This window comes from Recurvomyces mirabilis (genome assembly GCF_035927965.1).
Source record: "Recurvomyces mirabilis strain CCFEE 5264 chromosome Unknown scaffold_16, whole genome shotgun sequence".
In the NCBI taxonomy this organism is placed as follows: Eukaryota; Fungi; Ascomycota; class Dothideomycetes; order Mycosphaerellales; family Teratosphaeriaceae; genus Recurvomyces; species Recurvomyces mirabilis.
In genome coordinates, this window is record NW_027041950.1 from 351,576 (window position 1) to 376,667 (window position 25,092).

At 52.8% G+C, this 25,092-nt stretch overlaps 10 protein-coding genes across 10 annotated transcripts; 4 read left to right on the top strand and 6 right to left on the bottom strand.

Annotated features, from left to right (window-relative positions):
• Nucleotides 1–276: 276 nt before the first annotated feature.
• On the top strand, nt 277–2,349 carry MTO1 (Mitochondrial Translation Optimization; the record flags this gene model as incomplete). Its single annotated transcript, XM_064839096.1, has 1 exon — nt 277–2,349. One exon carries the CDS (start codon nt 277–279, stop codon nt 2,347–2,349), a length of 2,073 nt encoding a protein of 690 aa, XP_064693344.1.
• Nucleotides 2,350–5,115: 2,766 nt separating this feature from the next.
• gsk3 (glycogen synthase kinase 3) lies at nt 5,116–6,574 on the top strand (the record flags this gene model as incomplete). Its single annotated transcript, XM_064839097.1, has 6 exons — nt 5,116–5,161; nt 5,226–5,398; nt 5,452–5,535; nt 5,590–5,938; nt 5,988–6,181; nt 6,236–6,574. 6 exons carry the CDS (start codon nt 5,116–5,118, stop codon nt 6,572–6,574), a joined length of 1,185 nt encoding a protein of 394 aa, XP_064693345.1.
• A 720-nt stretch (nt 6,575–7,294) lies between these two features.
• LTS14_006402 (uncharacterized protein) lies at nt 7,295–7,986 on the top strand (the record flags this gene model as incomplete). Its single annotated transcript, XM_064839098.1, has 5 exons — nt 7,295–7,337; nt 7,388–7,449; nt 7,549–7,695; nt 7,796–7,903; nt 7,975–7,986. 5 exons carry the CDS (start codon nt 7,295–7,297, stop codon nt 7,984–7,986), a joined length of 372 nt encoding a protein of 123 aa, XP_064693346.1.
• An 83-nt stretch (nt 7,987–8,069) lies between these two features.
• On the bottom strand, nt 8,070–8,638 carry RPC19 (RNA polymerase subunit AC19; the record flags this gene model as incomplete). The annotated part of the gene is made up of 4 exons (XM_064839099.1): nt 8,070–8,209; nt 8,266–8,342; nt 8,393–8,484; nt 8,540–8,638. The coding sequence occupies 4 exons, from the start codon at nt 8,636–8,638 to the stop codon at nt 8,070–8,072; spliced, it is 408 nt and encodes a 135-aa protein (XP_064693347.1).
• A 1,282-nt stretch (nt 8,639–9,920) lies between these two features.
• Nucleotides 9,921–14,249, bottom strand: SNF2 (transcriptional regulator; the record flags this gene model as incomplete). The annotated part of the gene is made up of 2 exons (XM_064839100.1): nt 9,921–10,145; nt 10,203–14,249. The coding sequence occupies 2 exons, from the start codon at nt 14,247–14,249 to the stop codon at nt 9,921–9,923; spliced, it is 4,272 nt and encodes a 1,423-aa protein (XP_064693348.1).
• Nucleotides 14,250–15,203: 954 nt separating this feature from the next.
• On the bottom strand, nt 15,204–15,734 carry BUD31 (Component of the SF3b subcomplex of the U2 snRNP; the record flags this gene model as incomplete). The annotated part of the gene is made up of 2 exons (XM_064839101.1): nt 15,204–15,358; nt 15,563–15,734. The coding sequence occupies 2 exons, from the start codon at nt 15,732–15,734 to the stop codon at nt 15,204–15,206; spliced, it is 327 nt and encodes a 108-aa protein (XP_064693349.1).
• Nucleotides 15,735–15,990: 256 nt separating this feature from the next.
• Nucleotides 15,991–18,676, top strand: cbc1 (Nuclear cap-binding protein subunit 1; the record flags this gene model as incomplete). Its single annotated transcript, XM_064839102.1, has 3 exons — nt 15,991–16,102; nt 16,165–17,584; nt 17,638–18,676. The coding sequence occupies 3 exons, from the start codon at nt 15,991–15,993 to the stop codon at nt 18,674–18,676; spliced, it is 2,571 nt and encodes an 856-aa protein (XP_064693350.1).
• Nucleotides 18,677–19,329: 653 nt separating this feature from the next.
• LTS14_006407 (uncharacterized protein) lies at nt 19,330–19,800 on the bottom strand (the record flags this gene model as incomplete). The annotated part of the gene is made up of 1 exon (XM_064839103.1): nt 19,330–19,800. The coding sequence occupies one exon, from the start codon at nt 19,798–19,800 to the stop codon at nt 19,330–19,332; it is 471 nt and encodes a 156-aa protein (XP_064693351.1).
• A 613-nt stretch (nt 19,801–20,413) lies between these two features.
• On the bottom strand, nt 20,414–20,836 carry LTS14_006408 (uncharacterized protein; the record flags this gene model as incomplete). The annotated part of the gene is made up of 1 exon (XM_064839104.1): nt 20,414–20,836. The coding sequence occupies one exon, from the start codon at nt 20,834–20,836 to the stop codon at nt 20,414–20,416; it is 423 nt and encodes a 140-aa protein (XP_064693352.1).
• A 176-nt stretch (nt 20,837–21,012) lies between these two features.
• LTS14_006409 (uncharacterized protein) lies at nt 21,013–23,407 on the bottom strand (the record flags this gene model as incomplete). Its single annotated transcript, XM_064839105.1, has 2 exons — nt 21,013–22,918; nt 23,046–23,407. 2 exons carry the CDS (start codon nt 23,405–23,407, stop codon nt 21,013–21,015), a joined length of 2,268 nt encoding a protein of 755 aa, XP_064693353.1.
• Between the last annotated feature and the right edge of the window lie 1,685 nt (nt 23,408–25,092).

The following is a 25,092-nucleotide window of genomic DNA, read 5'->3' on the forward strand; positions in this document are numbered from 1 at the left end:
ACTTGGACTATTTGACACCTTGCATGTGAAGGAAGATGTTCGGGTGATATTGGGCTTAGCGGGAAGCGTTCAGATTCAAGCTTTCATACAGCCCCTGATAAGAGTAATCATCGGAACACCCTAGTCCATCCCATTTGGCTTCAGTAGGGTGGTTTGCAAGAGGCGAGCCAGACGGAGTACTCTATAACGAAACGATATTCTCCAGGGTCCAGTATCCGAACAGGATAGCATTCGTCTTGTTAATGTGTGCCGGGTTCTCTATACATAGCAGTGAACATGCCTCTGGTGTCCCCCGCCCGGGCACGCATGCTCTGGGGCCATGCACCTCGTGTGCGATCATCACACGTAAGACGACAAGGCCTTGCGACCATCGCCGATCTCCCACGAACTCGACAACGCCCACATGTCGATGTAGTCGTGATAGGAGGCGGCCATGCAGGATGCGAGGCATCAGCAGCAGCAGCGCGGACGGGTGCTCGAACGACATTGGTCACGCCTTCGTACGATAATCTTGGAGTATGCAGCTGTAACCCGTCCTTTGGAGGGATTGGGAAGGGGACGATGCTGCGGGAGATCGATGCATTGGATGGACTAGTTGGTCGGATCACGGACAAAGCAGGAGTACAGTTCAGGGTTCTCAATCGGAAGAAGGGGCCAGCGGTATGGGGACCACGGGCACAGATCGATCGGGCACTGTACAAGAAGCATATGCGAGATGAGATGATGGACTATCCTGGGCTTAGTGTGAAGGAAGGCAAAGTCGCGGATATCATTCTCGATCAGTCGCCGGAATCTAGATTGGACGGTAGACATGGCAAGATCACAGGTGTCAGGCTGGAGTCTGGCGAGGTCGTTGAGACGGACAACGTGGTCATCACCACAGGCACGTTTCTTGGTGGCGAGATACATATTGGCCTCGAGGTCTTTCCATCTGGTCGCATGGGCGAGGCTGCGACTTTCGGACTTTCTGCTTCGTTAAAAGATGCAGGTTTCAAGCTTGGTCGGCTCAAGACAGGCACACCACCACGACTAGACAGGAAGACCATTGATTTCGATAAGCTGCAAGTCCAGCCTGGAGACGACAACCCTATGCCCTTCTCATACCTCAACGATCGAGTGAGTGTCAAGGAACAGCTCAATTGCTGGAGTACCTATACCAACGCCGCAACACATGATGTAATACGAGCAAATCTCGACAAGAGCATTCACATTCGTGAATCTGTAAAGGGACCTCGATACTGCCCGTCCCTAGAGAGCAAGGTTCTCAGATTCGCGGACAAAGAGCAGCATCTAATCTGGCTCGAACCGGAGGGCTTTGACAACGATGTGATCTACCCGAACGGGATCAGCATGACCGTGCCTGTCGAGGCGCAGGAGGCTATGCTAAAGACTATTGTTGGTCTTGAGAACGCCAAAATGCTACAAGCTGGTTATGGCGTTGAATACGACTATGTCGATCCACGAAGCCTCAGGCGTACACTCGAGACGAAGGCTATCAGTGGTCTGTTTCTGGCTGGACAAATTAACGGCACGACTGGCTATGAAGAGGCAGCTGCGCAAGGTGTGCTAGCAGGGATCAACGCTGGCAACTCTGCCATTGGTAGAGCACCATTCACGATCTCCCGCGCAGATGGCTACATCGGCATCATGATCGATGATCTGGTGACAAAAGGTGTCAGCGAGCCTTATCGCATGTTCACTAGCCGCAGCGAGTATCGCATGTCTGCACGAGCTGACAATGCGGACGTCCGCCTTACAGCCAAGGGTCGACAGGCTGGGGTCGTAGGCGATAAGCGCTGGACCGCGTATACAGATGAGCAGACGCAAATGGAAGAGCTGCGTGCGTTGCTGGAGGCGAAGAAGTTAAGCTCTACGGACTGGATTGAACATGGCTTTCCTGTGCGTAGTGATAGTGTCAGGAGAAGTGGGTTCGATCTGCTGCGCCACACTGGCGTTACCACGAGCAAGCTTGTAGAACTCATTCCAGAGATTGCGCAATACTCTGAATGCATACAAGCACGACTTGATGTCGAAGGGACATATGCACCATACATTACACAGCAAGAAGCTTCAGCTGCAGCTTTCGCACGCGACGAGAGCCTCCTCCTGCCCGGCGACTTGAACTACCAAGCCATTCACGGGTTGAGCTTCGAGGAGAAGAAAGTCCTCAGTGATACACGACCAGAGTCTGTAGGACAGGCTCGACGAATCGAAGGTATGACACCAGCAGGCGCGCTGAGGCTACTCGCTTATGTGAAGAATGAGTGGCGGCGAACACAAAAGGACCGCATATACAAAGAGACATTCGAGTGCCAGCCTCCCGGACGTGAAGTTGAAGCTCTCGTTTAAACGTGAGGATTACGAACTGGCAAAGACCTGCTTGAGATACATGGCATATTTGCTTAGGGTGGGAACGCCTCTTTGCTGTAACCTAGCGGAGCAGGCCAGCGATCTGTAATTCGAGGAACCGTACCCTCCGCCTGACCAGACGCACACGCTACGGTAGGAGCTCACCTGAGCCCATCTCATGCTGCATTGCTACCAAAACCCAAATAGACAGGTAGTACCCTCCGCCTTTCGACATACCAACAAACAGACTGATATACCGAAACAGATAGTCGATACCCGGACCGCATTTTCCCATTGCCAACAAGGACCAATCTTCCGATGCTGCAATTTCGCCGTGGGACCATCTGCGAACTGATGCAGAGTGGCGTCATTGTGGAAGATCCCAGCAAGGCATACCTCTCTTGGCTGTCTGGCGTACCATCTAGACGGCATTCGAAGCTCTACACTGTCGGGGAATCGCCTTGTCACGGCTTTGCTACCTTCGTTGATTTGGAAAGCGGAGATATACACCATCTCAAATCAAGCAAATGCTACGAGCACGCAGCAGAGGCCCGACCCAAACACTGCAACCGAAAGTGATAGAGAGCTCGATATCATCTACCACAACATGGACACGACCTCCGATTTCATCACATGTCGCTTCCAGCGCAAGCGTGGAGTCGTACAACAGTTATGCTTTCTAGGCCGTCAGATCGAGAACGGATGTTTCGACGTAGTGGTCAGTGTGACTGCGACTAGGGAAACGTTTACTGCTAATGTGCAGACGCGGCTCTTGCAGGACGAACTGTTCGCGCGAGGCGTGCCTGGAAATTGAAACTGTGTACGTTTGAGCTGACACTGTGGAGGAAGCGGGAGCAGAGGGCGATATCTCGGTGCGGAAGCCAGAATGGAAGCTTGTATCCCGTAGCGCTACACTTCTCTGTAAGGTAGCAAGGCTCTCCGCAATAGCGAGTATCCTTTTTGCTCTCTGGGGAACGGATACCAGAGTCTTGAGATCATCGAGGAGGCCGCATTGGGCATAGTTCACCTGCCGACCTTCTATTACCAAGCGATGATATGCGACTCCATGTGTGTTATTTTATAGCTGTATGAATACGACTTGGTTGCCTTGGTGCAACACGAGCTCATATCACGATAGTGTAGCTCTGCTTTTGCATATGATCTAAGCATGCATCTCTTTCGCACAGCATCGCGACCACAGCATAAACGCTGCCGGTGAGAAGCTCGAGCCGTTGCTTAACACTCGTCACAAGATGTCGTCCACTTTTATACTGACCCACTTCCTGGAGCAGCCTCACGTGGCCACATGAGATCTTTCCCGTAGTCGTGCTTACGAGACCAGCAGACCTGAGGTGGTGTTTTGTGCGGCACTTAGTTCTCATTGGCTGGAGAGCCTGCAAGTTGGCGAGATCTGGCAGCTCGAATCGTCATCTGGACCAGGGATACATGCGGCGCGACTTTTCGAGACGTGCTTAGCTTATGCTAACTGGACGAAGCTCTCGCCGTGGTGGCCGCTTTTGCAGGCTGCGGAGGGGGCGTTTGGGCAGTCTGGAGGACGCGGCCCTCTAGCGTCAAGCCTTTATTTTGTGCATTGCATTGGAGCGGCTGCCGAGAGGCGCGGAGCGGCAGTCTATGCGATCAAGCGTAGAGTATGCGACACAAGCACATGGATGGAGGATGGCTGAGCACGTTTTGTGTTGTGCCACTTCCTTATGCGTAGGCACGCGGTATTGCTCGGATGCGGTCTCTTGTGAGCTTACCGACAAGCTCATGGGCATTCGTTGGATGTACGACGCTAGCTCGACTAAGGTAGGCTCTGCTTGCCCGCATGACATGCAAAATCATGCGGGCAGGGCGTGGGCACACGAGCACGTGAAGGACTGCATCTCAACGATTTCAAGGAGACTTCGCATCAGCGGCAGACGTTTGTGGTGTTTCAATGCTTTGCTCTTGCCCTGGAAATTGTGATTACCCTCCGCCAAGACCTCTGTATTCCCCCCAGCGGCACCAGTGCTCTCGTGATCTGATCCTGCTACTGAGTGGGTCCAAGCCATCGTCTGCGGAGTCGTAATATTAGATGTCGAGAGCCGGGTATTACTCTGCTCGGTAGACGTCACAGTATGGAATGACTGTCGCGGACTTCGTGCTCAGCATTTCTGCTTGCGACTTTCTTGACTCGCGTTGATATTCCTCGAGTTGCGTGTATGAGTATTTTCCATCTGTCAAACCTCATCAGACACTTAGGTTTCAAAAAGAGCAAGGGCACGGACCAAATTGTACGTACCTAAATCTGCTAGGCGCGGGGTGGTCGACGGCATACCCTCCTCATACCCATTCCCAGACGAGGACGAAGTGCTTTGCGACAATCGTATTAGATCCCTCGAGCAAGACCATACCTCATCACGTCAGTCTCGTGGACAGTGTTGATTGGTCGAAAGTTGTCTCTCAGCCTCATATCAGCTTGTCAACATCGCTCCTGCCTCTCCAACACCTGGCGCACCTGCCTCCAGACTCAGCAGTCGCACCTGCCCCCGACATCAGTTTTAGTCACTAGACCTTCTCCACCACCTGGTCGAACAAACATCCCCAACTTCATATCAGCAACATCAACCTTTTGCTGCTGGACCGCTCTGGACTACCGGACTGCTGCCCGCCACGGATTCACTTCATCACCTCGACGTCTACACCACGGTGGACACAATAACTAATCACAACTCCCTCACTAGTCTGCCGCAAGAGCGCGTGTTTTGACGTCAAGAGCGCATGATGTCGCAGAACAGGCCTTCAGCCTTTTCGGGCCTACGCATGGGCGGTAAGACACTCCAATGGCAGCTGTGGAGTGAGGTGTGAGGAAGTGAGCTGACCATGACATGCAGAGGTGATACGCGAGAAAGTCCAAGATGGCCTGACAGGAGAGACAAAGGAGATGCAATACACTCAGTGCAAGATTGTGGGCAATGGGTCCTTTGGCGTGGTGTTCCAGACCAAGCTCTCGCCGTCGGGAGAAGATGCGGCCATCAAGCGTGTTTTGCAAGACAAGCGCTTCAAGGTGAGGTGGCACACCTTTGCAGTCACTGGCAATATGCTGACAATACCTCTTAGAACCGCGAACTGCAAATCATGCGCATCGTCCGTCACCCGAACATCGTGGAATTGAAAGCGTTCTATTACAGCAATGGAGACAGGGTTAGAGAACTCGATAACCTTATGGGTGTGCAAACAGCTCTGATGGAAGTACAGAAAGATGAGGTGTATTTGAACCTGGTGCTGGAATACGTGCCGGAAACCGTATACCGTGCCTCCCGACACTTCAACAAGCTGAAGACGACCATGCCGATTCTCGAAGTCAAGCTGTACATCTACCAGCTGTTTCGCTCGCTCGCCTACATTCACTCACAGGGCATCTGCCACAGGGATATCAAACCCCAAAATCTCCTCCTCGACCCAGCAACCGGCGTCCTGAAGCTGTGCGATTTCGGTAGCGCGAAGATTCTGGTGGAGAACGAGCCGAATGTGTCTTATATCTGCTCGCGGTACTACCGTGCTCCGGAGCTCATTTTCGGCGCTACTAACTATACGACGAAAATTGGTATGCACAAATTCAAGCACTTCTGAGGAGCTAGTTTAACATTTGACAGATGTCTGGTCCACTGGCTGCGTCATGGCTGAGTTGATGCTCGGTCAACCTCTGTTTCCTGGAGAGTCCGGCATTGATCAGCTTGTCGAGATCATCAAAGTCCTTGGCACGCCGACCCGTGACCAGATCCGCACCATGAACCCGAACTACATGGAGCACAAGTTCCCACAGATCAAGCCGCATCCGTTCAGCAAGGTATACTCTTCTCGCTTGATGTGAGCCTGTGAACCATCTACTGACACTATACAGGTATTCCGTAAGGCCGATGCCAACGCTATTGATCTGATCGCAAGATTGCTTGAGTACACTCCTACCTCTCGCTTGTCCGCGGTGGAGGCCATGGTACATCCATTCTTCGACGAGATTCGTGACCCAAGCACCCGCCTGCCCGACTCTCGCCACTCGAGCGGTGCGTCAAGAGATCTCCCGGTCCTCTTCGACTTCACTCATCACGAGCTGTCGATCGCACCCCAGCTGAATGAGAAGCTGGTCCCAGCCCACATTCGACCGATCTTGGTCTCCAAGGGACTCGATATCGACAATCTGACGCCTTTGACACGCGATCAGATGATGGCTCGTTTGGATTGAGGTATCTGCTGAGATGACTTACCAGCATTTACGCAAGCTCAAAAACGAGTCATACATCATGAAGTAACGCAGCGATGTTCTTCTCAACTTACCTCACAAGCGCGGCGCTGATGGGCCTGGCGTCTTTGGCGCGAGTCCCTCATACTCGAAGCATGATGAAGCTAGATTTCGACGAGTGCAATTTACTCAAAGGTGCGCGCTGGCCTGGACACGTAGATGTCTATTCTGATGGGTATGAACCTACCGGCCATGCTCATACTGGGGAGCTGATGCTCTCACGAAGAACCGGCGAACTGGGTAACATGGAGACTGGGCAGCCGTTCAGCTAATGAGCATGGGAGCTCTCTCATGCATGGGATGCAATGGCGTAAGGCAACACAGCAGAAGCTTGGGTTGCTGTTCTCTGCCTGGGACGAGGAGCACGAAAGTACTTTTAGTAAAAGTGTCGCCTGGGCGTGGAGCATGCAAAAGTGGCCCGTGAGGCTTGGTCACGATTAGCTGTGTTTAGATATCCCACGAATGGAAAGCATGTCATCATGATCAACATGTACTTTCCCGTCTACCAAGCCTATGAATCGGCATCTGAATGCCTCAAGATGGGCTCATCACGTGATACTGGCTGAGTCACCCATTCAAGCTCGGGCACTCCACATTTGGCATTCACTTGAACATCAGTGATAGAGCAATTGGCCATTGGTCGCGAAGACCAGCACTACGACCATGGTGATTAACCCTACCTATCTCGCGCAGAGAACGCGTTCATGTATGTCTCCACAACCGCTAAGCCCAGGCTTATACTGACCACACACATAGCCGTCAACTGGAACGATGCTCACAAGCGAGTGATCAAGTCCTATCGGGATTGGGTACGATCGGTATGTACGCACCGAGTTAGACTGAGTAGTAAAAAGAGATGGAACGAGGGGATGTGGGATAGAGCGGGAAGTGTAAGCTGATTCTGAGGGACTACACAGGCACCCGAAGTCCAACAGATGTACTCCCTCAACATGCCCGTTTCCGCGATCCGAACCAAGATACGGCAGGAGTTTGAGCGGCATCGATATGTTTCGCAGTTGAAGACGGTGGATGTGTTGTTGTTTAACAGTCATCAGGAGTTTCAGGTACGTTTAATGGGTAGAGGGCAACAGACAGCAGGACCTAAAGCTGTGGTGGTTGGCGCAGGTGTGACGATGGGACAGGACTGATACGATGGCTTGACAGGAAACGCTCAATTTCTGGAAACAACTCACACATGTGCTCAAGTACTTTCGATCAGAGGAGGATCCGAAGGCGGCGTTGCCTAAGACTTTTATACAAGGTTTCCTTGAGGTATGTACATGACCCTCGGCATCTACCTCACCCTCCCTTCCCAAAACGCCATCGCTAATATGTACCTTCAGGGCCGAAACTAAGCTCATGCTTTTGTGCACTGTACTTCTGTAAATATAGCATCTCAGCAAGCACAAAACAAAACCTTCAACGTCCAGCCTTCGCCTCATCGTTTATCCGTGGTACGATCAGGATGTGTGGCATTGAACTCATCTCGTGCTGCTGTGAACTTGTCCTCAACCACATCGCAGAGGTCTGCCAGGTCGTCAAGGCCTTTGCGTAGGACATCGTTGACATTGGCACCGTCTGGACAGCACGTTAGTCTCCTGGCCTCTGAGCCATACTAGGAACTGCAGACGTACCCCACGTCTGTATGCGCAAGTTCATGACGGCTTCGGATGGATGAGGTATTGAGTAGCCGCAGAATTCCACTTCAGGGCTGCCGTGATGTTAGTGAATAGACGAGCCGGCCACTTGATGTCTGGATACTTCTTCATGATCATATATCGTAGTGCATTGCCTAGAGTGTGGTCTTCCCTTTCGAAAGCAAACGAGGCTGCTGTGTCGGAACTACCAGGAAGCTGCAAGTACTCAGCATATGGACGTTCTACTCGGCCGTTCAATTGTGGCGCATACCACTCTCAATCTCTGCTTCTCGTAGACGAAGTCGGCATCGTTGGCTTCGGCGCCTGCAGGAGCATCTTCCATGGGCTCATCCACAGTTTCTTGCGCCATGATCTAATTTTGCGTGGTTTGTTGACTGGTCGGACTGGTATGGTCTCAAGAGTGGTTTGGACAAATACTCGTCTTCGAAGAATATTTAACCTTCCACGCTAGTGAACGTCATGCAGTAGCCCGAACATTTATGCGATGGAGCTGCCATTGGGTCATCGTCTACAGCACTTACCACAACAGACGATAAATATATATCCAGCTACAAAGCAGATCAGTACCTCCAACACAGATATCGAAGCACCTGACCCATCATTTCATCCACCATGGCCTCCGAGAAACGCACCCGCACAGCAGCCATAAAACGAGACACCAACGAGACCAAAATCGACCTCTCCCTCTGCATAGACGGCGGCCCCCTCCAAACCACCGAAGGCTCGAACAGCGAAGCCTCATCTAACGAGAAAGACCACGCCTCACAACAATCCAAATCCCAGCAAATAAGCGTAGACACCGGGATAGGTTTTCTAGACCATATGTTGCACGCCCTGGCAAAACACAGCGGCTGGTCTCTCCACCTTCGCACCCGTGGCGATTTGCATATAGATGACCATCATACGGCTGAAGATACCTTCATCGCTCTCGGACAAGCGCTCAAGACTGCGTTGGGGACGATTTCCGGCTTGGCGAGGTTCGGGTACGCTTATTGTCCTCTGGACGAAGCTCTCAGCAGGGCAGTGGTAGATTTGTCGAACCGACCGTTCAGCGTAGTAGACTTGGGTTTGAAGAGGGAGAAACTGGGCGATCTGAGCTGCGAGATGATCCCGCATTGTCTGCAGAGCTTTGCGCAGGGCGCGGGGATTACGATGCATGTGGACTGTTTGCGCGGGGACAATGATCATCATCGGGCGGAGAGTGCGTTCAAGGCTTTGGCCGTGGCGTTAAGGATGGCGTGTAGTCCTGTTGTGGGGAGGGAGGGCGAGGTACCTAGTACTAAGGGTGTGTTGTTCTAGAGGGTGGGTAGACGTGAGTCGGGGTGGATGTGGATGTGGATGTGGATGTGGATATGATAATGCTGCTACGCTAGCTTCTACTCTTACAGCAAGAGTTCCAATAGACACGAAGAAGTGGTCAAGCAGACTGTAGAACGCCTGCGCACCACGGACTCCTCATCCCCGATTTCCTGTAATCCTCGTCGTAATACATCTCTTGCACGAAAGAACCCTTACCCGCAAATAATGCACCTTACTCCGCGACCTCTTGCCCCCAACCCGCACTAACCTCAGCGGTGATCCTTTGGGTCACAGTCGATATCATCAAAGATAGACTCCTGGCTGCTAGAACTCTACTCTTCATCACTGGGCACCAGACTCTCCGTGCCGCCCCTCGAACTATGACCATTCGCACCTCGCCCATTAAGCTTAAGCTTGAAGCCCGACTTCTGCGGCGGCTGCGGCGTACTGACGCTCGAGATCGGGCGCGTCGAAGTACCATCCACGCTTGCTTCGTCAAAGTCTTGGAGTCCGGGGTGTGCGGCGGTTTCCTCGCGAAGTTTGTCGAGGCAGGCGCGCTGTGGCAGAAGTCAATATACCGTAGTCTTTGATTTCATTTTGTTGGCTTGGCTTACCTCAATCATATGAGCATCATTATAAAGCACACTCCCATCCTCATTATACTGCCGACAATTATTGCAGAGCAGGCCGATATCCTGCCTGAATTCCCGTAGACTCTGATACTGCTTCTGATTGATCTTCTTCTCAATCTGCTTCATCGCGATCGGCTTAACGATGAGTTGGTAGTAATCCGGATAGCTTGCTCTAGGCGGCAAATCCAAGAAAGGATCGATGATGCCTCGAGGCGGAACATCAGGATCCTCCGATGTGACCTCGAGATCTTGCAGAGCGTCGTGCACACTGTCCATGATCTTCTGGATCGTGTCGCGCTCCTGCCTGCTCAACGTCTCCGCGACCTTGGACTGGCGCCCACGTTTCTTCGGCGGTGCCTCGACGCCATCGAGCGATGCCTCGTCCGCCTTGCGTTTCTCCGGCGCCTTGGCAGGTTTCCGCCCACGCTTCTTGGGTGCCGGCTCCTCGGAACTGTCTCGCGAAGCAGGAGGCGAATCACCCAGATCGAACTCGCCACGCAGTCTGGACTCCTTCTTCGCTGCACGCCGGGCAATACGATCTTGTTTCCGCTTGGTCGCATCCTCAATAGTGTCGTCGTCCGCATCGACGGCATCAAGCCACTGTTCCTCAGTAAGACCATCATCATACTTGACCTTCGTGCGCTCGCGCGCACCACGACCAAAGTTGAACTTGTCCTCCTTCTCCTCAACAGGATTATCTTCTTGCATGTAAATGTCCGGCAGCTCACTCTCGCCAAGTAAACGAGGTAATTTCTTGTCAGGTCCGTATCGCTGGTTCGCCGTACGATCCGCGTCCATCTGTGCGAAAAGCTCGAGCTCCCCATCGCTACGCGCCATAATCAGATTGAGGTCGTCGTCATCCATCTCATCCTGCTCGAATGCCTCGGCCGCCTCTGCGGTCTCAAGCATAACACGCAACATCTCATCACGCTCCTCGTTCGTAGACTTGTTATCGAATTTACCAGCCTGGATGACCTTGCCGTCCATATCGAGCTTGTACTGTGCCCGCTCGAGGATCTTCTCTTCAACGGAGTTGGAGCTGATGAGTCGCAGGATCCGCACCTCATTCTTCTGACCAATACGATGGGCACGATCCTGAGCCTGTAGATCTTGATGCGGATTCCAGTCGGAGTCGTAGATGATGACAGTATCGGCCGACTGCAGATTCAAGCCTAACCCACCAGCACGAGTCGAAAGCAAGAAGCAGAAGTAAGGCGAATCAGGCTTGTTGAACTCCTTCAGCAGCTCAGACCGATCATCTGCCTTGGTCGAACCATCAAGACGAAGATATGTCATTCCACGGAAACGCATATAGTCCTCCATGATATTCATGATTTGCGTCATCTGAAAGAACATAAGCACTCTGTGACCGGTAGCCTGGAACTTCGGTAGCACACGATCAAGAAGCTCGAACTTGCCAGCCGTACGCCAGATGAGATCGTTGGTCAGTCTCGCAGGGTTCATCTGGTCCTCTACTTCCTCAAAAACGAAGGGGTGGTTACAGAGTTTGCGCAATTGCATGAGCATGTTGGAAAGACCGCGCATGCCAGCTTTCTTGCCATCCTTGTCGGATACGAACATCCTGTTGTGTGTGAGCAATTGCTGGTACAGCTTCTTCTGCAGAGCGGAGAAGTTGCATTTGACGACACGTTCCTGCTTGTCTGGAAGATCCTTCTCGACGTCCTTCTTCAGGCGACGGAGCAAGAAAGGCCGCAGAACTTTGTGAAGACGCCTGATGACGAGCAGCGACTCTTCTTCCGACAGCGACATCGAGTCTTGGTTACCAGTGTTTGCGAACGGAGTGTTGAACCACTCGTCGAAAGACTTGACGGACTTGAAGATGTTGGGTAGTACGAAATTGAGCAGCGCCCACAGCTCCGGTAGGTTGTTCTGGAGAGGTGTACCAGTCAAGATAAGGCGATAGCGTGTGTGGTAGTACTGCGTTATCGTGCTTGACAACTTCGAACCGGCGTTCTTCATACGATGACCTTCGTCCACAATCATGTGCAGCCACTTGATCTTGCTAAGAATTGGGCGATCCTTGATGATGAACTCGTATGTCGTGAGGAGGACCTGGAAGTTGCCGTATCGAATCTGCTGCGCGAAGTTCTTGCGCTGATTTGGAGGACCCTTGTACACGATCCGCTGCACACTGGGAGCCCACTTCTCGAATTCGCTGTTCCAGTTCGTGAGAGTAGAGAGCGGCACGATTACCAAGTAAGGACCATGTTGTCGCTTCTTCTCGATGAGGTACGTGATGAGGGAGATGGTCTGAATTGTCTTGCCCAAACCCATTTCATCGGCCAAGATACCATTCAGATTGTTGTTGTACAGCGAAATCATCCACTGCAGACCCTTGACTTGGTACTCCTTCAGCATACCGCCAACCAGATTCGAGGACTGCACGTGCACCTCTTCCTTGATCTTGTGAGCGACCTCGTAGTAATCGACTTTCGGCTTGCTCTCATCTTCTGAGTCCGGTTCCGGGTCCTCTTCCTCTGGCTCCTCGGGCGCTTCGGCAGCACCAAACCGCCGCGACATCGACCTCTGCTGCTCCTTGACGGAGGTGGCGAGCTGGTTCAAGAAACCATCAGTCTGCTTGAGCAAGTGCGAGATACGACTATCCTTAGCTTGACCAAGCAATTTGAGGTAAGTCTCTTCATCGTTGGCCTTGAGAGCTTGGAGACGCTGCTTGGCTGTGCGCTCGATCCGCTTCTGCTCTTCTTTCTCGATGTTGGCGTGTGTCTGCACCATGAGACGACCAAGCTTGAGGTTCCGAGCGCGATGTTGCTGGGCTGCATTACGCATGTCTTCTGCGTGGCGCACGATAGAATTGACAAAATCGTTGTGCTTCTTCTTCTCCTTGTTCTCGGCTGCATCACGTTGTTGCTTCTCAAGCTTCTCGGTCACACGCGCTTCACGAAGAGACTGCTTCTTGACACGTCGGTACATTGCTCGGTTGGCAGTCATGGAGAGGTTGTCTGAGTTCATCATCTCCTTGCCAACTTTCTGCCGCAGCTCGCGCTGCTTGGGAAGGAGAGCTAGCATCTTGTACTCGATGAGTGCCCTCAGCTTGAGGTTCGCGTTGTCCTGTGGCACATCAGACTTGGTGACATCCCACGCACCCATGTTAGCGCTCATCTTCCCGAGCTCGTTCCTCCGTGCTAGTACGCGGTTGTAGACGATGTTCTCACGCTCCTCGCGAACACGCTCTGGATCAACACCGATAGGCATGAAGCTTGGGATGATAGATCGATATGGACGGTGCGTATGATCCGCATAGCTTATATGCTTGACCATGAGAGAGTGCGGGTCGGTGAAAGTCTCGAAACGGTGGCGAGGCTTGCCATCGGGCATGAGATTCGTAGTCGCCTTTCCCTTGGCTACATCGTCAAGTACCTTCCCAGCAGCAGCAACAGCTGCGCCCGGGCTTACAGGCTTCTGATCCTGTTTTGACTGAAAGATCATGTCCTGGACGTTTTGGGGGATAGGCATGTTCTTCTGCAAGTGGCCGAAAGCTTGCATCTGAGCCTTGAGAGTCCTGATCTGATCCTTGTTGAAGGGGGCCTCGCTCGAGCCATCAGCTTGCACAGGTGTCGCAGCAACGGTATGCTCTTGGCCGTTCGTGACCCCAGAGGCACCATTTGCTTGTGCCGAGACGGTCTGGTCGGTCTCGGTCGTCGGCGTGGCGTTGGTACCTTGCTGCGATGCCGCATTCATACTAGCATTCTGTGCTTGAAGAGCCGCCTGTTGCTGCTGCTTCAGCTGTTGTTGACGCCAAGCCTGCTGCCTCTTGACCACTTCCGTACGCTGTTGTATCGACTGCAGCACAGCCCGCGCTTTCATGAGTTCCGGGTCGGTCTCAGACACTCCACTCGCCTTCATCGCCTGGTATTTCTTGTACAGGACCTGCACCTGCTCCTTGGTCATGCCAGGCGGCAGGATCCCATTGGCATTCTGTGCGCCATTGTTGACATTCGCCCCCTGCTGCTGCTGAGGAATGCCTTGAGCTGGTTGTACCGCGGCCATCTTGACTTGTGTGTGTGATGATGGGCCGGCCTGCTCTTGACCACCTTTCACGTGACTCCAGGCACCGACCTTCCCAGACCACGCGCACAACTACTCCGAGTTATGGTATCCTCTCGGCATGTAATGCGAGCTTGGGGACAATTGTGGTTTACAATGTCCGGCGCAAAGCTGCTTGTGAACGCCAAGCTTCGGGTCCAGCTGCGCGCAGGAGGCTCGTTGGTGGTCGTAGTCACCAGGCTATGTCGCGATTTGGGTGGGTGGGAGAGATAGTCGTGTATATCGTAAAAGGCGTACCAAATGTGGCCGCGCACGTCTCAGCGCGTCCAGTCGCGTAATAGAGCCGGCGTTCAATGGTGTAGAGCCTCGGCGACCTCTTTGTAACAAGGCGTATCATCGCCTAACTCACTGTGAGCAACTTGTCCGCGCCTGTGGGTCCGAGCGTTATCGCCTGAGGTTGAGGCTCAGGACTTTGGTCACGAGTCACTTTCACTATTCACTAAACAGCGTACATTCATATAAGGCACGTTGATTGTGCTGCAGAACGATACGGAATAGTTACCTACAGACCATGGAGGTTGGAGGTACTCAGATACTAAGAACATGGCCGTCTAGGGTTGTCATATAGCAAGCTTATTGGAATACCATTAATCAAAACTCATCCCATAGTACGTTTGCAAGGCATTTACTGTCTAGCTAGCACGTAGATCTGTATTCTCTCGCCGAGTGAACGAACACCGTCGATCTCATGGTTCAGACTGTGAGCTCACACACCACTCAGTCGCCACTCGAACATCCCCGACACCCGCAGCTAACACACTCAATCTCCTGATCCTCCTTCAATTGCTGTCGCGGCACACGGCAAATACATGTGCTATTGAAGTTGGTCTCCTTGGTTTGGATGCAGCGTAAACAACACAGCTAGATCAAGAATCAGTCCCATCACACAACACACCTTCAAACCTCGGCACAAATGCTCACCTTCTCATACCCCTGCTTCTTCCACTTCGCAATCAGATTCGCGTCGGCATACCCGTTCTTCAGCAGCCAATCGTAGAGCTTCTTGTCGATGGCTTCCTTCTCGTAATAGAGATCGTAGATATATCTCGAACCTGCCCATACCATAGAAAGTCAGTACTCAACCCACTACACCCGCGCAGTCCGCTCAGGTCAAAGAGATGACTGCTCTCACCTTTGCGGCCCTTGAGGCGGGCAGTCCGACGCCAGTATAATTATAATCACGACCGGCATCCAATAACACATTTGTGTGCTTTGTGCTTTGCTAGGCTGTGTATTTCAACCTGGGCAGTACATACGCTGATGCGTGATCTGGAAGATGGGCCACTGCATCTCGTGCTTTTTTTTGCCCTCGTGGCTCGCATTCTCGGCATCTTTCATTTTGTTGGAGAATTCGAGGAGGGTGTCTTCAATGTCGTCGAAGCCTTCTGGAGGAGCCTTTTTGCCGCGGGCACTGCGGATCGCTGGCATGGTTGCGATTGGTTTGTAGGCTCTGCGATGTATAGGTGCACCGTGTAGTGTGTAGTGTGGTGGATACTGAAGAAGCGGTGGTTAATGTAACGATTCAGGTACACAATAGAAAGTGAGGCAATGAAGCTTCGGCGGAGGCTCGCGAAAGTCCGCTCTGCAACGCGACCAAGCTTCAATTCGTTCAACTGTTTGGTTGACAGCATAGCCTGTGATCGAACAACACAATAGCAAGCTGCTTGTGGACGAGATCGCGATAATGGCAGACACAGATTCACGCCGCGATTATGGAGGAGGAGGCGGTGGTAGAGGTGGTGGCTACCGCAATGACAGGAGATCAGGAGGCTTCAACAAGCGCAAACGTGGAAGAGGTGCGAACACTTGCAATCATGCCAGCAAGTAATGCTCCGTGACTAACAGTTGTAATAAACAGAGGACGACGACTTCGACCAAGGCTACCCCAATCACCGCCCTCGAGGTGATGCACCACCAGGAACGCGCATCCGCAAAGGCCTCCTCGAGATCGCCGAAGACCCCCTCCGTCTCCCACACGAAGTGGCGCAGAACCTCGCCAAGCTCACAGCCGACAACTATGAGGACGAATATGTGAAGGACATCTTCGCCACCGTCGCACTCAAGCTCATCGTCGAACAGCCCTTTAAGATCCCCTTTGTGGCCGCAGTAGTGCTGTATGCCAATGCAGAAAATGCCGAGGTTGCCAGGGATGCTATTGCGAAGACTGTGCCGCGCCTGCAGGAGTATTTGGAGGCTGGGCAGTGGAGGGAATTCAAGCTTGTCCTGAGGTTTCTGGCATGTTTGAGCCCACTGTATGAGGAGGATGCAATCTCGCCGATCTTGGATCAGTTGTTCGATCGTGCGGTGGATCTGCAGACGGCTTCGCAGGACGATACACTCGGTCTAGAGTTGATCAAGGTCATCTTGCTTACCGTCCCATACCTGCTAGCCGCCAACAACGACGAGACCTTACGACAGACTGTGAGTGACCTACTCAGTCGCACGGACATTGTGGCGTCCACGCAGAGCCCGATCGAGCCGCTTGTCGATCCTTACCCGGACAATAATGCCCAAGATGAGAAGGCGATGCCTTGCGCAAGCACCATCTCCATGCTGCAGCGTCAGCTCCAGGAAGAAGAGGCAAATGGCTGGCCTCTGAAATGTATCCCGCGTGTTTACGACCCCACACTGAAGCCCGTCAAAGCTAATGGCGACGGCGACCTCGAGATCGAAGCGAATGGCAACGGCGAGACCAAAACACCTACCAAGCACACTTTCCCAGGCATCATAGTGCCAGCGACTGTCAATACCGGCCCACGAGCACTGTTCCCGGATCTGTACTTCTCCCTCTACGCCGACCAGGAGGTCGAGTCCGTGCCACCAACCACCAACATCGCCAGCTGTATCGTGCGCGACGCCATCGTTGACACAATCAACATCCTCGACTTCAACCGCAACGCCACGGCTCGCTTCCTGAACGAGATAGACTGCTATTGGGCACCAGACACTTTCGTTAAACGCTCTACCGCCTTCGACAAGCTGCGCGACATACAGGCAGCGGGCAAGCCGACATGGAAACCCGAGGACGTCGCTATCGATGCCATCTTCTCACAGGTCTTTCAGCTACCCACCCCTGAGCATCGACTAGTCTACTACCATTCCCTGATCACAGAGTCCTGCAAGATCTCTCCAGGTGCTGTCGCACCTAGTCTTGGTCGTGCGATCAGGTTCCTGTTCCGCAGTGTGGATACCATGGATATGGAGCTCGGGTATCGTTTCATGGATTGGTTCGCTCATCATCTGAGTAATTTCGAGTTCAGATGGAAGTGGGCTGAGTGGTATGTCGTGATGATTTATGCTCCAAACCTGTCAGCTACTAACATAACAATAGGATCCCCGAGCTGACTCTCTCCGACCTCACACCCAAGAAGGCCTTCATACTCGGCACACTGGAGAAAGAAATCCAACTCTCCTTCGCCAAACGCGTCCGCGATACGCTGCCCGAAGACTACCACCCTCTCATCCCCACGAGCAAAGAGAACGAGGTCCCAAAATTCAAGTACGATGACGAGAACACACCTTACGCCAAAGAAGGCCGCGAGGTCTTGACTATGCTGAAGAAGAAAGCTCCGGAGGCCGATGTCCAGACTGTATTGGACATCGTCCGCGATCAGGCCCTCGCTCACGGTATCGAAGATCCACTGGTCCCGATTATGGACATCTATATGACGTCCATCCTCTCCATCGGTTCGAAGAGCTTATCGCACGTCCTTTCCACCATCGACCGCTGCAAAGACCGCCTACTAGCCGTCGGCCCACAATCCGAAGCCGCGCGCCGTCAAATCATCACCTCTGTTATGAACTTCTGGGCCGATCACCCAGGCACAGCGGTGAATCTCGTCGACAAACTCCTGAACTACACCATCGTCACACCCATGTCCGTAATCCAATGGGCACTCCAAGACCACATGGATCGTGGGCGTGCTCTCGCGAACCTTCGGACTTATGAGCTGGTGTTCCTCACCATGTTCAAAGTCACGAATCGTGTCCGTCAGGTCGTGCGGGAAAGGAATAATATGACTTTACCTTACTCCCAGCGTCAACAAATTGATGAGGCGCTGCCGAGGGAGAGGGAGGGCATGAGGGATCTTTTCGCCGCTATTGAGGATGCGGTAACGGGTGTGGCGGCTGGGGCGCAGGATGAGATGGTGGAGAGGTTCGAGGGTGGGGAGGCAGAGGAGGAGCTGGTGAAGAGGTGGGGGGTGAGGTGGACGAGGGTGTGGAAGAGGAAGAATGCTGTTGAGGAGGCGGTGGTGGGGGAGGGTTTTATTGGGGAGTTGGTCGAGGGGGAGCTGGAGTTGGATGTTGTTGGGCAGGAGGAGGAGGCGGCGGTGGGAGAAGAGTATGGGGATATGGATCAGGTTGCTTGAGGACGCCAAACCTGTCGTGCGTCTCCTTGAGTCCGGCAAGCTGGTCTCGTTTGCCGGTTATCTAGCTTATGCGGCCGCTCTGTTGTATACTACTTTTTTACCATGTGCGCCCTCGCTCTGCTACCTATCGAGATGAGGATTTATGCATCTCGACGAAAACTAGATTTAATACCCATAGTTCCAAACGTTGTGATTGCGAAAGGTACTCGGCAAGCCTGCAGATCGTGCTTTTATGTTACTGGTGGCAGCTTTCGGAGCAGAGATTGCTCGTGCCATGGACATTTGATCGGAGAGCCTCGCAGCACCTGCGCATAGGAATTCAATGCAAGGTCCTCAATGTGATGTCGTTCTACAATCTCGATTATAGAGCTACGTACGCGCATTCTCGCCCTTGTCACAACTAGACAATGAGTTCCAGAATCCAATCTTGAGGTTGCACTATAGAGGTTCTCATTCTGTTTCGTATCTCGTTCATGTACCTTCGAGACGCCTTAAGGCCCTGTCCTGCGCTGAAATACCATAGACAACTTCTGGCTAGCGTGCGTACGTCCGTCTCCAGTCTACCGTAGGCATATTGATTTCCCAATCTCATATTGGCGCCCTCAAGCTTAGCCATTAACGACATCATCGCAAGACCACACTCATGCCCTCAGCTACTGACTTCCCGTGCCCGCAGCCTCTCGCTGATGACGAAGTGTATTGTCCAGATTATGCTTCAACGTCATCGTATTCTCGTGCGCTTCGCCATTCACCCGTTCACTCGTGGCGAGGGCATTTCGCTGAGTTTCGACAGCTTTTTCGAAACGCCCTTGATGCATATAAATATTCCCTAGATTGTTGAGGCTGACGAGCGTATCCGGGTGCTCGGGTCCAAGGCTGTCACGGTCCGCAGCGATCACGTCGAGCTGGAGGGTCTCGGCATAGTCAAGGTCTTTGTGTTGCGAATTCAGACTTGCTGCTAGATTGTTCTTCGCTCGGACGACATCTGCATGGTGAGGATCGAGCGTTTGGAGGCGGGATGATAGTACTGTGCGGAGTAAGGCCTCTGACTCTGCAGGTCTGCCTTGCTGTTGGTGGCTATGCGCAAGGTCTTCCTGACTCTGGAGGTCTGTGGCAGTCGACATGCCCTCGGTGGCGTGTGGAGCAGAGGACTTTTCCGCGTCTTGCCCTCTACGAGCTGCTGTAAGGACCGTTGGGAAGTTCGCAAGGGTTGGAGGGTTCAAGAGGGTAGGGTGCAGCAGAAGAAGCAGATCTGCGCGTCGCCGGCTCACCTTTCTGATAGCCAGTGGCTTTAGGCAGCAGCTTAGGCCGCAGTCTATGAGCTCACACCCACGCAATGAGTGACTCTTCAGCAGCTTCGAAGTTCCGCGACCGCTTCGTATGCTGCATCACCCATCGAGCCCAGTACTCTTGCAACCGCCGTGCCATTTTCTGCAGAACGAAAGGCATAGACCGGATTTAGCGTTTGTCAATGCCCCGGATTCGAATAACAGACACTCAGTTTTTCGGAAGCGTCCACCTAGCAGATCAAGCCACCCATGACGGGCGAAGATACAGTCGACTAAGCGATCAAGTCGAGGACTGCAGGATACTGCAGAGTGGGGGCGTCACGCATGCGGGCCTGTCCTGTCGCTTTATTGGTCCATGCTTCGAGTACAATCGCCAAAGTATCTCGCGTGCAATAGATCTGACGCTTTAGAGGCGGACAGGCTTGGACGAGTTCCAGCACTAAGCTGCCTACCCTCGTGCTTTCCTGCTGGAGACTAGGTTACTACCGAAACTGTTCCACAAGGCGTTGACGAAGAGCTTCCCTTGAGTCTGCTCAGCCGCCTTCTTCTCCACAATCTTCCGTGCCCTTTGCTCACGAGCCTCTTCTAGGCACGCACATAGCTTAGGCAGAAGATTGCCGCTGCAGACTTTCAGTAGACGCTGCTCTGTTGATAATAACATGCTTGGAACGACAGTATGTCGAGCATTTTTGCGGATTTGCTGCACGACTTTCGTGCCGTCGGGTATCTCAGCATAGGGATCAGCACCGAAATTGAGAAGAAGTTTGGCATAGGGCCACATTCCCGAGTCGGACGAGCCGGGAACTAGGTGGCAGTGCTTCAGGAAGTGGTGCCATGAAGTCGATGTTTTCGTGCTTTTGCTTGACGGCATGTTTGGGTCAGCTCCCATGCCTAATAGAAGCATGACCATATCGTAGCAAGGCAGCCGGTCCGTCGATAGAGTAGGATGTATGATAAGCCGATGGAAGGCTATATCAAGTAGTATTGCTCCACTTCTGCCTTCAATGATGGATGGCGACTTGTTCAGCTGAAAGTGAACATAGGATGTCAAGTCACATGCCACTGCAACGCCCAAGAAGCGCCCTTCTCCAACAGCGTAGTCCGAATGGTCCGCGCAGAGCAGCTGCAGACAAGAATGAAGCCAATGGCGCAGTCTTTGCAGGGAAGCATCATCTCGCCGCTAACGTAATCAAGCATTCGTGGGCTGACAGGAATCTTGGCAAGCTCGGAACGTCTTGCGATCATCATAACGTAGAGTACGGCGACTGCGAAAGCCTTTACATCCTTCGAATCTGCAGACCTAGGCCGGCCAGTCATTGCTTGCACAACATATAGACAGGTCAGCGTGTGGCCAGCGTTAGAATTTGGTGATAGATTATCGGCAAATATGCGCCTAACTTCACCGTTCGTAGAGAGAAAGTCACGAACTGTCCGGTGGAGGAAGTCGATCTGGTAGTCTCGCTCGTTCACGATGTCGGCTGCGGCTTTAGTGCTGCGCACCTCGAGCAGATCTTTGCACCAGGAATTGATGGCTTCCATGGTCCTACTGACAAGACTCCCGTCGTCAGCGTCATCCTCGTCGGCACAGCCAATGGGCAAGCTGTAAACTGCATCAGGGTCCCTCAGAACCGAAGGTAAGAACCAGAAAGCGATCAGTGGTAGAGGCGCAGCATACAAGGCCGGCGAAAAGATACCGGCGGTGTGGGTACGATGTGCAACCTCAATGGTGTCGATGATATCTCTGAAATACTTGTCCAGGTCGGAGGGCAGCTCATCCAGAGCAGCCTGCAGCAGATCCGGATCCTTGAGTCTTTCTTCAAGCAGGCGAAGCAGACGTCGCAACACGAGATACACCCAGAGAAAGACACCTTTTGCGCGTTCGCGGGTCGTTCTTGCCAATAGCCAAGCCTCGGGAGTCCTTTGAGTGAGCTTGTGAAATTCGCGATTCTTTCCGAGCATTCCGTTGATGTTCTTGTCCATATCACCAACCGTGAGATCTTGCAGTGCAAGTTTCTCCGACTTGTCGTTGCCATGAGTGGCCTCGAACACCGTCCATGGGCGCTTCGAGACGCACATCTTGACGCTGTCGGAGACCGTCAATTCATCAAAGAGGTCGATAAGAGTGGTGAAGTTATGGCCATTGTACTCATCAAGACCGTCCACGAAAAAGCAAAAGCATTTTGATAACGTTTTGCTATGCCGTGCAATATTCTCGACGGTCTCGCACAGCTCATCTAGTTCCCACGGTCGAGGACTTGCATGGTAACTATCTGGAGCATGCCGGCGCTTCTTTGTCGCTGCTTGCTTGATCATGTCTGGGCACTGCAGGAAAGTTTGGTAAGCAAGACTTCGAAGAAGGCCTTCTTGTGAGTTCTGCATATCGCTGCCAGCATTCCAGCAGTAAAAACTGCCGATGACGAGGTCTTTCTGCTTGCTCCTGGCCCACTGGTGCAGTGTATGAGTGGCCTGGTCGCTGTCCGTCTTGTATTCCATCAGGGTAGACTTGCCACTTCCCGCTTTGCCAGAAACCCAAAATATACCACTGACTGAAGAAAGCCAAGTCTTGAATGGCGTGCGGACCTCGTCAAACATCCAGGAGATTGTATCAGGGTACTGCTTGTGGATGTCACATTTCCGCTGGTGCATTTCAGCGAACATAAGGCTATCGAGGATACATTTTGAGGTTGTAAGAGCCGCTCCTTCCTGCTGTAACGCCGTGAGCTTCTCGTCGAGTTTCTGCAGGGGCGCCTCTAAGCGCTGGGCGGCTGCTGCCTGTGCTTCGCTGCTCGACTTATTCGATGACAGCAATGCCTGCTTCGAGTTGCCTTGACGTTCCAGTACTGTCCGAAGCTCACGCGTACGATTCCCGATGCGATTCATTTGCAGAGCACGCAACTTCTCGCTCGTGACCTCGATGTTCTTGAGAGACTGTCTAACAGCGCTCTGATCATCTCTGAACATGCGATAGCAAACGTCAATCGCCATGGTAGCCGTCGACTTATCAGTACCTGAGGCTGGCAAGGAGATGTACGGAGACATTTCGTTGTATGCGATCAAGTCTGTGTTGCAGATTGGCGTACTTTTCTGCTTTGACATGTCGCTTGATAGTTTTGCGTACAGCATCACAGGTGTGCATGAGACCCGCCGAGCTGATCTTGCAGTCTTCTAGCAGATCTAGCAGCTGTTCTGATACTTGCTGAGCTTCTGCTGCCAGTTCCCACAAAGCAAGCTCCTCTGAAGTCTTCCATACTCTCCGTGGACCGGACGGGCGATTGGCAAGCTCATGGAGCCTTTCAGTAGCCCTTTGCACCTCCTGGGCCTCTTCTGTCGCGCCAGTCTCGGATATGTATATGCCATAGCCTTCGATCAAGAGTTTGCTGCTGAAGTCTACAAGTTGAACGATAGCAGAAGCCAAGCTGATGGCGCTGAGAGGGTCAAGCATTGTGAGCGATGTGATAGTGTCTTGTCCGGACGGCCGCGGTCACTTCACATGGTCAATAATGTAGCAGTATTTCATATTGTCGAAGAGCTGTGGCAGGGGAGCTACGCAGCTGAGAATTGATGCTGGTGTGGCGCAGCAGCAGCAGCATCTGCATATTGCTGTAGCTGCATGCAGAATTTTTGGCAAGATATTGCATGCGCCACTTGCCTTGAGGCAGCACACCATGATGCTTAAACTCGCGACGTGAGCATCTGCATACTGTGACTTGATAAGCTTCGTTGTGGAGGGCAGGCTTAGCCAGAAAACGCCTCATTCGTTCATGCTGCCTCTGCCTCCTGCTCGGCATCCAGATCCTCTTGGACAACGTGTTGTGTAGCTTCATAAGTCATATTTCCTCTACCGATACTCGTCTAGTCGCCACACATGTCAGGTGAGAAGGACCCTGCAAGCCCATGAGGCTGATTATCCAACGATCTGGGTGTTTTGAACATGTCTGGGTCCTCCTGCCAGCCGGGTCGAGTCTACATAGTATTCCGCCACAGGACAGTCTGCGTTTAGCAACCACTGGTAGTCTTCCGCGTCGATGAGCATGGTTTCCTTTATCTGGCGAGAAGTCGTCACATTGCGATAACAGCGATCAATCTGTCTTTGAACAGTGGCGCACATCTGCCCGCAACACGCGACACTCACGCGTCGCGAGATCATCAACGTCTGGCATGATGGCATAGCGAGACGTTGCTTGGACGTTGCTTGGCCGTTGTCACGTTTAAAGCTACTTCACGAACCATTGGCTCTCGTGACTTCCCTTAAGCTCGACGCCGTTCATTTGGGAAGCAGAATAGGGTTCACAAATTTCCCGAGCACTTGCCCTCGGTACAATCCTCGCAGCTTTGCTCTTGTCACCATGTTCGGTTGATGCGGCCTACGATATCGACAAGGCAGCTTCTGCTATCGACGCAAACCATGCCGGTCCACCGTGCAATGCCATCATAATAGCCACATGAAACAGATGAAGGCACCACGTACCTCAAAGATGCATGTACCGACAGATGACCCCTGGAAGATCCGCGCGGGCGCTCGGGAACCCGGGTGTGACGACCGTTGCGTCTAACCTTCTCTCAGACGACTTCAATCTCCCCTCCAGCCCAGAAATATCAGCAAGGCGCAAGGCAAATCGCGCCTGCAATCTGACGGCAACGGAGGTCAACCCGGTCGACAGACGTAACGGAGACTCCTCGTCCTCGTTGAAAACTTCAAGACATCCGCGCAGCCAAATCCGATGCTGCTGTACTGTATGCGGGTGAGGTGCAGTGATCCCATCAACACCTGCATATATATCTGCATATATGCACAGGGCTGCGAGCCTATATTTGAGCAATAAAATCTGATGTCCACTGCGGTACCCTCTTCTCTACCCTGCTTGGGGTGAAAGCAGACTGTTCCGGGGCCAAATTTTACCTTGCCGCTCGCTGCACTCCAAGAGGTGGCTTGCCATTCACACCGACCAGGCTTAGTGAGAGCTACACGGCTCTTATCCTCAACCGTGCTGACTTTATGCTCTGGCATTTTGGCGATCCCACGGCCAATCCTCCTCCCAAGAAGCCAATTTGTCCTTCGAGTCGCAACGGCCGCCATACGCGAGTGCGCACAATGCGTTGTTTCGCGGACTTGGTGGTGGAGACCTC